The following is a 12,571-nucleotide window of genomic DNA, read 5'->3' on the forward strand; positions in this document are numbered from 1 at the left end:
CGAACCATCAAAAGGACTGTCTGCATGGCCTGCCTGCTTCACGTCTCCTTCATCTCCCGTCATCAGAAAGTTCCTCATTTCTGCCGGGCTGACCCGTCCCGTCCTCCCCCCTTGTGCGTGCGCATTCTCTCAGTTCAGGGCAGACTTGCCGGCGCCCATCCCTTCCCCCACAAAAGAGTTAGCGCGGTCCGGGCAACGCTGCTTCTCTCGAGTGGGCACGGGGATGGGCCCGTCTTGTTTGCTCCAGGCCGACAGGAGGTTGCAGGCATCAAGAGGTAGAGAGGTTTCGGCACGAGACGGCTCGGCAGGGAACACGGGAACCGACGGGAGGAGTGCCGCCGAGATGAAATGAAAGGCCCAAGTTTGCGTTGCTGTCCCTTCGTCCCCGTCTTTTGTCGCTAGCGCCACATGTAAACAAGCAAACATGTACCATTGGCTGCTACAGACGCGACTTGACGGTCTGAACTTGACGGAAACCTTTGCACCTCCCACCCTACCTACACAGACATCAGTCAATAAGGCAGGCGTTGCGAATCCTTGAACCGCCCGCTATGGGATGAATCCATGCAAAGGTTTCCGCTCAAGACAGACAGCAACCTGGTTGGCTGGCCGGTGCCCCCTCCCCCTTTTCTCTGTCCATCTGCCTCTCAAGACTGGCAGCTCGCCTCCCGCTCTTTGTGGTCGTGACGCACCTACACACAATAACAACCGTGGATGCCCGGACACGGTTCGTTCTGGTGTGATGGAGCGCTGACTACGAGGCGGAGTGCTGAGCGCCCCATTGGGGGGGGGGGGGGGGGGGGGGGATGGGGGCGGATGGGGGATTCACCTCGCGCCTCGTCGATTGTGCCGCGTCATGGTTTGGAGAGGCCTGGTTGCCCGGCCCGTTGTCTCTCCGACCAAGGCTGCCAAGGACGATGGCGCAGTGTCGGGATGGAAGCAGGACTGATGATGAGGCAAGGGTGAGGATGGCGAGGGGCAGGGGGCAGGGGGAAAGATGCAAGTATCCCTCCCCCCCTCCCCCTTGTACAGGAGGTAGACAGTATACAAACACCATCTCGTAGACAGTAACAAATCCATCTTGTCCAGGAACATCATGGCACACGTACACAGTGCGCGGCGTACTGGACGGCGTTACACAAGGTTGAAAATTCTTTCCTCATCCATGTCCATGCTTCTTCTCCTCATCTGACCGCCTGTGTGTCCCGTTTGTTTGTTTGCTTGCGAGGACATGACACTTGCTTGACAGAACCGACATCTTTGCCATGTCTCCCTTCCCTGTCTCTCTCCCGGTTCCTCTCTTCTCATGCTTCTTCCCCTGTCCGTCACCGTGGGGAGGTAAGTTCTCATGCCATCATCTGTCGTCAACGTTAACCTCGGTCCTGTGTCCTACTCGGTAAGCCCCCTGTTATGCCTGTCTTTGTGAATGAACGAATCTACAGACCACGCGCACAGAGAGAGAAGGTTCTCCCCCTACACGGTTGGTGCGGCGCCTCTTTAGTCCTGATGCCGTGTTTGCTGATCAGCCAGAGGATAATGACGCCGTCGTTTGGCCGTAGCCGTAGCCGGACACGCATTGATCCAGCCATGCGGGCTCGCCAACTGCGGCGATTCCACAAACACCTCGATGCCCAGCGCCCCAACCACCAAGACCTGCTGAATTACTTTTCCGCCGCCGTCCTCGACCAAATTGACACCCTCATCGACTACGGCGTCGGCTGGGAGGCGCCGGCAGATGGCGAGACAGACTGGGAGCCCAAGTGGACCAACAAGACTTCCTTGTCGGCCCAGCTGCAGCACATCTCGAGGTGGTACGACGAGAAGAAGGCCGGCGACGATACCGATGCCGCCGCCGCTGCTGCTGCTACTGCTCCTGGCAACCACACGAACCGCGATGACCAAGGTGCGGCGGCGACGCCTCCCGTCCGGTCCAGTTCCGAGCCTCCGTCTGCCGTGCTGCTGCTGCCGCCTCCATCGTTACCGGCAGCACGACCTAGCGAATCCGACTCGTTTCCAAGATCCTTTTCTGGCTTGAACATCCAGGGACCGCCTCCGAAGACGACGACGACGACGACGACGACGACGACGACGACGAGGGGCACCTCTCTGCCTCCGGCACACCGGCGGCTGTCGGATCGGTCGTCTGCTCGCTCACTCCATCCACCTGTGCCACTGCCACTCTCAGCCGCTGCCGTGTCGGACGACGACGCAAGGGACATGGACCGCATGCGTCAAGAGATGGACAGGTTTGAGTCCGCGTACGAGAAGATGGATCCCGAGTTCCTGGCCACCCTCGAGGCCACCAAGGCGGCCTCCCTGGCCTTCCGGGACCTTGCGGACAAGCGCGAGGTCCTCGCCGCCGCGCGGCGCGAGACGTCTGACAACAAGGCCGCCATGGAAGCCCGCGAGGCCGACGCCAAGCGGGCCAAGAGAGCGGTGGCCACGGCGACGGCGGCGGCGGGCAGCCCAGGAGGTCCCGGCAACCCGTGGCAGTGGGAGGACAACCGGGACGAGCGTCGGAGCGCGTGGCGGGGGGCCCGCGACGCGTGGCTAGATGCCCTTGAGCGGGAGCACGGGGCGTACGATGCCGTCACGCAGGCCCTTGAGGCCGCAGAGCTTGCTGCGCGGGTTGAAGAGAACGCTTTGCAGGAATGGAGCCAGGTGCTGAAGAGCCGCCGGCGTTAGTTGGTGCTCTCTCTGTCTGGCTGTATGGAGCGACAGGTGAGTGACCGCCCTGTTGGACAAGGATATGTTGCATTAGAGGAATAGATACACACACACGTGATGAAGGGAGGAGAAATAAAATAAAAACGAAAATTCAGTGTCACTGATGTTGAGCACGGTTTCTATCTTGGCTACCATTCCCACGCCTGATGAGCGTCACATAGCCATATAAAGTTCTGCCCGCTCGAACCGTCCTCCCTCTTACACCAGCCCAGGACCTTCTTAAAGGTGGCAATGATATCTTGAACAGGTGGGAGGTACCAAAAGGTACAGGTAGCACCGCCTTCACCTAGCTCAACCCATGGAGCAGCAGGCGCGTGCTGTTGTCGGTCATGGGCGAGGCCACAACCTGGTCGCGTCGTGGACGAGGCGGCGGTCGACCCCGGTGGGGTGGCGACCAGGGCTGAGGTCTGGTTTCCCAGCCGCTCCAAGACGTCTCTCACGTTGCCAAGCTCTTGGTGGGTAAAGGCGACAATCCAGACCAAGGTGGTGGCTGTGTTGATGAGGGAGAGGAGACGATTGTATTTGGGAGTGCTATCAGCCAGGTCCGCGCGGGCGGCCTTTAAACGGCAGCCGGACATCCAGGAACATGACGATGACGCCTTGGCTTGCTGGCGAGCTCTGGCAGCGGGAATCAAGCTGTCGCGAACCATGCTGCTGAATAGAAGCAGGCGGGTATGCGCATCCGTCAACTCCCTCTCAAGGGCAGCCGTTATCCGGATGGCATCGTAGACGGGGTGTGCGAGATGTGCAAGGCCTGGGCCACCGAACAGTGTTTGTTTGAGAGAGCGGATTACGGCGTACGACGTTGTGTTGTAGAAGAGCATATTGTTTTCGGATGGATCAGCATAAGCGTCGGTCCCGGCGTGTTGCTCAAGGGCATTGACAAAGGTGGATATGGCAGTGATGGACTTGTAGGAATACGGAAACGACATGAAGCCACTGGTATCCAGCCAGCGCGTCGGCAGATCAACCAGCGAGTCGTGGATGGAGGAGCAGAGTAGGACGAGGTCATCTAGCATGGGTGACTTGGATTCCAGAGCCCAGTCGGTGGTGTCGTCGCAAAGGCCGGCCGATGTCTCTCGCAGATGAACGAAGAAGACGGTAATGGGGGTCGAAGCGCGGGTCGGGTCCGACAAACCGTGGCTGGCGTTGTAGTGCTGGTCGATGACGGCCTGGGCAGTGACGGTCAGGGGCAGGGGAGCATTGGCACGACGAGCGAGAAGCGCGGCCAGGTCATCAAATAGCGTTAATGGTGCGGCGCGTTTGTGTTTGCAGACGGGAGGGGGTGTCCTCGTCTCGTCCATCTTACCGCCACAAGGCAGGGGCCGACCAAGCAGAGGTGTAACGACCAAGTACAGGACGACGACGACGGCGGCAGCGAGCGTGAGTGCGATGGCGCCCAACAGCAAAGGTGTGGCTTGGGGGGGGTTGGCCCGGAGGAGTCGAGAACCGGCGGCTTCTTGGGCAGTCTCGGGTTCGGCGTCGGCTTCAAACTCGGCAGGACTGGGGGAAGACTCCGAGGCAGAGTCGAGAGCGGGATTCGTGGGGTTCGTGGCACGACCAATGTGGACGTCCTGGTTAATAGTGTAGAGATTGTATGCCGTGACCTGGGGTAGGCAGTCGACGTCTCCATAGACGGATCGGACGGGCCCGCGACGCCGGACATAGAGGCTGAGGGGGACATCAGGGGTCGGGACGAAGTCGTGGCCAAAGGCCATGTTGACGACCTGCGTGTCTCCGTATCGGGGAGTGGTGGCGGCAGAGGCGGCCGGGGGAAAGCAGAGGCGAATGCGCAGGACGGTGAAGGAGGGAGAGGATGGAGATGGCGAGGATGGAGTCGGCGAAGATGGAGACGGTGAAGACAGCCATGTCCGAGATGACGGGATCGGCTGCGACTCGGGAGGGGGCGAGGCGGACATTTGGATAAGTTCCGAGGCCGTTTGTTCTTGGATCAAGCGAGCCCTTGGTTCCCAGAGCTCAGCCGACGGAGCAAAAGAGACATGAACGAAGGGGAAGAAGATGAATGAACGAATGAATGAATGAATGGACGAATGACAGTAATAAGAAGAATACGACGCCGGGCCCGGTGATGCAAGGGAGGACGATGATGATGAAGTGGAGCGACGCCAAATATCGCAATTCGACGAGGAAACCCGAGTTAGTATTATTAATATTATTTACCTCGGCAGTGGAACAATGAGATGGAATTGATTTACCTGGTTTACTGCGTGTGTACGTGTCCCTACCTACCTCTGTTTGTTTGTTTATTTGCTTGTTTGCTTACCTGTCCGGTGATGGGAAAGGTCACTGGCCCCAATTTGTCCAGGCATCGAAACAAGGGTCTCCTAGTTTGTTTGTGTGGTTCAACACGAGGTTGATTGTTGCCAAAATGTGCCCACACATCCCTCGTTATCCATCAATCTCCATCCATCTCCCGTCACTGTTGGCAGCTGTATGAACGCATGAAGGCAAAGGCCATCTCTCTCACAATGCTTCTGCAGGCTGGCGATCTCAGGGCAAGTGGTCCGGCGAACTTCGCATCTGGGTTGGTATTGGGTCTATGATGGATCGGGCGGTGTAGTCGATATGGCCGGGGTTCCACGACTGGCATATCGGTGCTGTGTCTGCGTTTCTGTTAGTAGGCCCTCAATGGCGCCTGCTAGGTTCCCTTGGTGGTTGGGAATAGAAAGAAAGGAGGGACAGGGACTAGTTATGCTTACTTGGTTGTGGGCGACGTAGAAAGAAATGCAAACAGGTAAATCCTGTCAAAGTGGGCGAAATGGTCGCACGTGCCCGGATCAATGTGGGGCAATTAGCCGCGAATGCGCCAGTTATTTCTCAGATAGATCCGTACATTTGCCCCTTAGAAAGGGCCAATTAGTAATAGACGCGTAACATAGTAATAGATATACATATAATAAAGTAGTGAATTAAAAAAGAGTATTACTAGTTGTTAAATAGTAGGGATTATAATAGTTACTTAATTAATTCTGTTATATGTTCTATGTCTATAGTAAATTACTATAGAAATAGGGAAAAACCCCTATTTCTTAGTTAGGAAATCCCTAGCTAATCCTAGTAATATTATTTATAAAGTTATTATTAGAAGTAGGGCTAATTTACTACTTATTCCCTAATAATTTACTATAAGGTAACTATATATTTACTAGCTAATTTATATATAATTCTACTATATTTAATACACCCTCTTAGCGCTAGTAGCGTAATTAACTACTATAAAGCCTATACTAAATATTATCTATATATAGCCTATTTATTTATTAATTATTTTTTAATATTCTATATATTTTTTTTTCTATTTAGTAGTAAAGGTTTACTTTATTATTAGCTAATTCTTACTATTAATTTACTTTAAGGCGTATATATTAGTTACTTATATTTAATTAAGCTATAAATATAGTAAGTTATAGTATACTAAGCGCCTTTATTAATCTATTAGCTATTAATTTAGTAGACTTTTTATATTTAATAGTAATCTAATCTACTACTACTTCTTGTTATAGCTAGTAGTTATAAATATCTATATACTATAGCCTTATCTATAGTTAGATAAGCTCTTTAGTAATAAGCCTAATAGTCTAGGTATTATTATAGCTAATATAAATAGTTAGTAGCTATTTAGTAGCTACCTACTTATTAAGTAATAATTTAGTTCCTATTTATATTAATAGTTAAATACCTAGTATAGTAATTAATCTACTAGTAAAGAGCGCCTTCTTTATAGTAGATAATAAGGCTAGTAATTTAGCCTTAGTAGTTAACGTTATTACTATATCTTATTTATTAGCTTACTAAGAGATAAGCCCTCTAAATAGCTTTAGTACGTACGCTTATAAGCTATAATAGTTTAGTAAGTTATTAGTAAATAAGGTGTCTAAAGTAAACTCTAACGTATTATCTTTACTACTTAGTGTTACTTTATATTTAAGGTAAAGGTGCTATATTTAATAAAGATACCTAAGCACTTAATTTACTACCTTTTAGTAATCTAGATTTAGATTATAGTTAAAGTAAGTAAGCTAGCTAGCTATAAAGGTAATATCTAGCTAAGTTATTACTACTATATAAAGAATTATCTTTACTTTTTTTTAATATTAGTTAACCTCTTATAATAAGGCTATATATTTACTAAGTAGTAGCTTAGGCCTTACTATAAGTAATAATTTATTATATTTCTTATTTATTAGTAGTAGTTTAGTTACTTTATTATAATATACTACTTATAAGAGCTAGAGATAATAGTTACTTTAGTTATAAATTACCTTAAGGCTAAAGAACTATTATAATAGGCCTCTACCTTTAAGGTAGTATTATTACTAAAAAGCTACTATCTTATTACTTACTTACGTTTTATTTATATAGTAATAGGCTAATATATAGTTATAGTTAGATATTAATTACCCTTATAAGTGTGTAACTATTTAATTATAGTAATAAAACAGGTGACCTGCGTACTCTTTTGTACGGTCGTATTTCTTAGTGTTATTAATATAAAAAAAGAATATAATATAATCCTTTTTCTAATAGTAATTTTTACTAAGTACTTAGTAAAATCCTTATATAGTAAGCCTTTCTTTAAGGTGCTTTTACTATAGTAAAAGAGATTATTAAAGCCTATAAAGTGCTTTTAATAACTAAAAAGTCTAGTTAGTAATTTAGTAGCCTAAAGGTATCTCTATAAATACTACCTTATTAATAGTAGTATAAATAAATATATTTACTATATTATATTAAAGTAGTTTTAAGTTAAAGTAAGTAGCTATTACTATAAGTATTTTAAATAATATACTTACTAATATAGCTATATAAGTATCTTATAAATCTTTTACTTATTAGTTACTATAAATAATAAGTCTTACCTTAAATTTAGTTAATTAACTATATTTATTAAGCTTATAGGTATATACCTAGTAGTAGCTAAGGACTTAATACTTTTTAGCTACTACTTATAGTACTATTACTTAAGATTTTAATATTTTATACTTATATAAATATACTATTTTAGTGTCTTTAAATTACTTTTTATATAGGTAGCCTTTTAACTATTTATAAATTAGTAAAGGGTGTAGTAACTTTTAATATATACTTATTAGCTTATAAGGTCTAGTAACGCCTTTATTATATACTAGTAATTTACTAGTAACGTTTTTATAATTATTATACTTATTAGGCGTTATATAGTTAATTAAGTAGCCTTAAGTATACTTTAGCTAAAAGTAGTAATCTTTACTTATTAGTTAACTTTATAATATACTAAACTATATTATTACTTATAAGCTATCTTATATATAGTCTATAATCTTTTACTATAAAGTAAGCTTTATAAAAAAAGTAGCCTTAAATAAAGTCCTTAGTATAATCTAACTACCTATATATATAGTAAGATAATACCTTTTTATAACGCCTTTAAGTAAGGTTACTACTAGCTAGAGATTACTTAATAGGCTAGCTATAGTTACTTAGGAATTTAACACCTTTTTATACTTAGTAACGTCTTATAAACTAATTATATAGAGATAAAATAAGGTATAAGGGATTACTATCCTTATTATTTTAGAACTATTAGTGTTATAATGTTGACTATTGCCTAGATATTAGCAGTATAGATTAACGCTAATACAGCTAGAATAACTACAGCTAATTTACTATAGATCCACTAGATTCATAGGGATATTACGCAGTGGATTCGCTACGTAATCCTATAATAGTTTCCTTTCCTTTATATATAATTTAGAACTAGTATTTACCCTTATTATTTATTACTTACCTATTAATACATATAGTTAACTATATTACTACCCTAGTAAAACTAACACTAATTAGTAGTTAACTTTATAGTAACTACTACTATAAGCTACTATAGATTAGTAAGGTAATATAAGAAGAGGTAATTTTTCTATTAATTATTTATAGTAGCCTTTATTAGTTACTAAGAATCCTATTTATAAATACCCTTATAGTAAGATTATACTATATGCCTATTATAGGTTAATTTATATTACTTAGTAGTTATATCCCCTTAATATAGTAAGAGTAGTATAAATTTACGTTATTTATATAAGTAAATTAACTTTATTACTATATAAGAAGTCCCCTATCTAACTATAAAAAACACCTTACTTTATACGCTAACCTACTGTTAATTAGTAATTATTTACCCTTTACCTTCTTTTTGTTATAAGCCTATAAAGCTTACTAACTTTCTCTTTTTTATATATCTTCTTTTCTTTCTCTAAATTATTTTACGTTACTAGCCTTTATTACCTATAAGCTTACTATAAGCCTTCCCTTTTTAAGTTTCTATTTAACCTTAAGTCTTTATAATTCCTTATACTACTAGCAGTAAGTCCTCTAATAGACGTATACGCCTTTTAATAATAGTTAAGGGAAACGCTTATAACTAAGAGGTAGTTAGGCTAATAGAAGGTAATTATAAGTAAGTAACTAAGATAAGTAAGTATAAAGAAATAATACGTAACACTTAAAAAGGTAAATTAACTAAGTAACCTATAATAATTTATAATAAGTACGTAATACTATATAATACTATAAGGCTAGTAGCTATAGTAAGTAACCTATAGTATATTATTCCTAATCTTTAGGGGAGAGATTATATTATAGATATACTAAAGGATCTTACTAAGGCTAAGTAGTGTAATAGCCTTACTACTATAGCTATATATTATATTACTAAGTATAAAGTAAATAACTATTTATATAGTATCCTTTAGGCTAAAGTATAAGTTAACTTTAAAGATTAAGAAACTAAGGATTTTACCTTCCTGCTATATAAAATACTTTAGAAGCTATATAAGTGCCTTATAAGCTATAAAGTGTAAATTAATTAAGTAAAAAACTTTATAATTATAGTGCGTCTTTACTAAGCTATTTAAGACAATAAAACTATTATCTAGGATAAAAAGATGATTAATACTACTATATAAAAAGTTAGGGGATTTAAAGAGCGCTTAGTAAATAATAATTTCTATAAAGAGATTACTAATATAGTAGTGTTACCTATTAAGGCTATTACTATAGTAAAAGTAGCTAAATAAGCTACAGCCTATAAATTACTACTAATTACTTAAGTAACCTCTTATAATAATCTATTATTTACACCTCCTCTAGCCTTATTACTATAGAAACCTTAGATAATAGTAGTAATTTATAAAGCCTAAGTCTAACTATATTTCTTACTATTAGTAACGCCTACTATAATAGCTATAATAGTAAGTAAGTAAAACAGCTTAATACTAAGGTAATTAACAGACTTAATAAAGTTCTATATAAATAATCTAGGTTTAATATATAGTAGTAGCCTATATAAAACTATTAACTTAAAGTTACTATTTTTCTATAACTTTTATGTTTATATAAGTATACTATAAAACTACTATAGTGTAGTAGTAATAGTAATACTTAAAGAGGAGCTATATAAGTATTATACTACCTTATTACTTAGTTATTTTAATAATTTTAATATAATAATAGTAAAGCTTAAATAACGCTTTAAAGGTAATAAAGTACACCTTTTATACCTAGCTAAGCTTTACTATACCTTTTTTAATTTAATTACTAAAGAAAACACTAGTAAAAGTAAGCTTAAAGTACTTAAGGCACTTATTATATAAATTACCTAGTTAGTATAGGTAACTACCTATAATAGCACCTTATATAATAAAGATTATTATAAGTAATTACTTACTTACTACTATAGTATACCTAAATACTTTATTACTATCCTTAATCTACTTACTACTTTTAGTAGCCTTTATATATAATTACGTAGTAGTATAGTAAATTTACTTTTTTACTATAAGCTATAGTTATAATACTTTACTAATAATAATTATAGTAATAACTAATACTAAGTTAACTATAAGTATAATAGCTAGTATAACTATAAGGCAGACCCCTAGAGATAGTAAGGCTATTTATAAGGCCCTCTATAGTTAGCTAGTAGTAAAGCACTACCTAATAGTAATTTATCTAAGAAGTACTTTATCTATAGTAAATTAGGCTATTAGTTAACTAAGTATACTAAGGAGGAATAATAAGCCTCCTTTATATAGTATAAAAGCACCTACTTTATATAAGCTTTATAGGCTACCTTTAGTTACTTTCTTATTAACTATAAGGGTAATAAGCTAATTTATCTTAAAAAAGTAAGTAAAAATAGTAAAACTTACTTATTAGATAGTAAAAACTATAAATCTACTACGTTTTTTACTATAACTATATACTTTAGTAAGTAGTTAATTAATAGCCTATTAACCTATAAGAAGTTATATAACTAAGTGACGTTTTATACTATTACTTATAAAAATCTATATAAAGAAGAATTACCTAACGTAACTATAAAAAGTAGTAATATCTTTATATTTAATAACTGCTACTTTATATCTACCTTTTAAGGTATTATGCCTAATATAGGCGTAGCTAAGATATCTATAGCTAGCTAGTAGTAGTACTTTACCCTTAAAAAACACTTTAGTAAGGAGATCTTACTAGATACTACCTACACTAGTAGAGTAATAATTTACTTTAGCAGTAGGGATTACTATAAATCCCTTAGGGTAATCTATATACTTATGCTAATTAGTAAGCTTGTTTTCTATATAATAATAAGTAATACGCTATTTTTTTTTACTTATAAGATATAAATTACTATAGTATAAAATTTAATAACCTTACTAACTAGCTTATTAAGGATAAGATTATTATACTTATTACTTAAAAATAAGGCTATATATAGATACTTTTAGAGCTACCTAAAAGCACTATTATAAAGTAACACTTAACTAATAGTAAATTACACTAGATTTACTTTAGATTTAGCTACCTATTAGTAAATTACCTTTATAAGTTACTTAAATAAGTAGGTAAATCTACCTCCCTTACTGCGCTTAAAGAGATTAATAAGTACTACTATTACTACTAACTTAACGTAAAGGTGCCTAGCTAACTTAAATTTACACTATATAATAACTATAAATTTAACTATAAAATCTTTATTAATATAATATATATAAATAGTAATAAGCCTATACTTTATATAGTTAACTTAGCTACTATATTTAATATAGTAAGATTCTTACGTTTAGTTACTATAAAGTATATATAGGAGGCACTATAAATATACTAAATTAATATATATCTTAGGCTGCCTAATTAGATTACTACTAACACTAGCTTAAATTTTTATATAGCTAAATTTAAACATACTACCTATATATTATTTATTAAAGTTAATAAAGTGCTTATTAAGGCCTATTAATCTATTAGTAAGGTTAACTAATACTATACTACCTTTTACTATATATATAAGATTATTTATATAAATAGTAATTATAAGCCTAAAGTTACTTTTTAATTAGCTATTAAAGCTATTAATAATACTACTAGCCCTAATAGCCTTATACTAACTCTACTTATTTTTAAGGTATACCTCTATATTATAGATAATTTACTACCTACCCCTTCTACTATATAGCGCACTAAAGTAGTAAAAAATGCTATAAATATAGTATAGTAAATCTATATAAGGAGATAAGTATATAATACACTAGTAATATATAATAGCCTAGATATAATAAATACTATAGTGCTACCTCTTTAATTACTTATTTATATATAGTATAAAAAGAATAGCTAGTAAGGCCTATTTTACCTACTTACTAATAATAGTACTACTTATACTATTAAATTACCTTATAGCCTATATAATTTTTATATTACTATAGTAAAGCTATACTATATAGCGTAAGAAGAAGGCTAATTAGCACTACTACTTATAACAGCTAAAGAAGGTAATAATCCTATA

At 39.0% G+C, this 12,571-nt stretch overlaps 2 protein-coding genes across 2 annotated transcripts; one reads left to right on the plus strand and one right to left on the minus strand.

Annotated features, from left to right (window-relative positions):
* Nucleotides 1–1,587: 1,587 nt before the first annotated feature.
* Nucleotides 1,588–2,685, plus strand: GLRG_11020 (uncharacterized protein; the record flags this gene model as incomplete). The annotated part of the gene is made up of 1 exon (XM_008101741.1): nt 1,588–2,685. One exon carries the CDS (start codon nt 1,588–1,590, stop codon nt 2,683–2,685), a length of 1,098 nt encoding a protein of 365 aa, XP_008099932.1.
* A 576-nt stretch (nt 2,686–3,261) lies between these two features.
* Nucleotides 3,262–4,646, minus strand: GLRG_11021 (uncharacterized protein; the record flags this gene model as incomplete). Its single annotated transcript, XM_008101742.1, has 2 exons — nt 3,262–3,343; nt 3,529–4,646. The coding sequence occupies 2 exons, from the start codon at nt 4,644–4,646 to the stop codon at nt 3,262–3,264; spliced, it is 1,200 nt and encodes a 399-aa protein (XP_008099933.1).
* Nucleotides 4,647–12,571: the final 7,925 nt, after the last annotated feature.

Source organism: Colletotrichum graminicola, assembly GCF_000149035.1.
Source record: "Colletotrichum graminicola M1.001 genomic scaffold supercont1.73, whole genome shotgun sequence".
Taxonomy (NCBI): domain Eukaryota; kingdom Fungi; phylum Ascomycota; class Sordariomycetes; order Glomerellales; family Glomerellaceae; genus Colletotrichum; species Colletotrichum graminicola.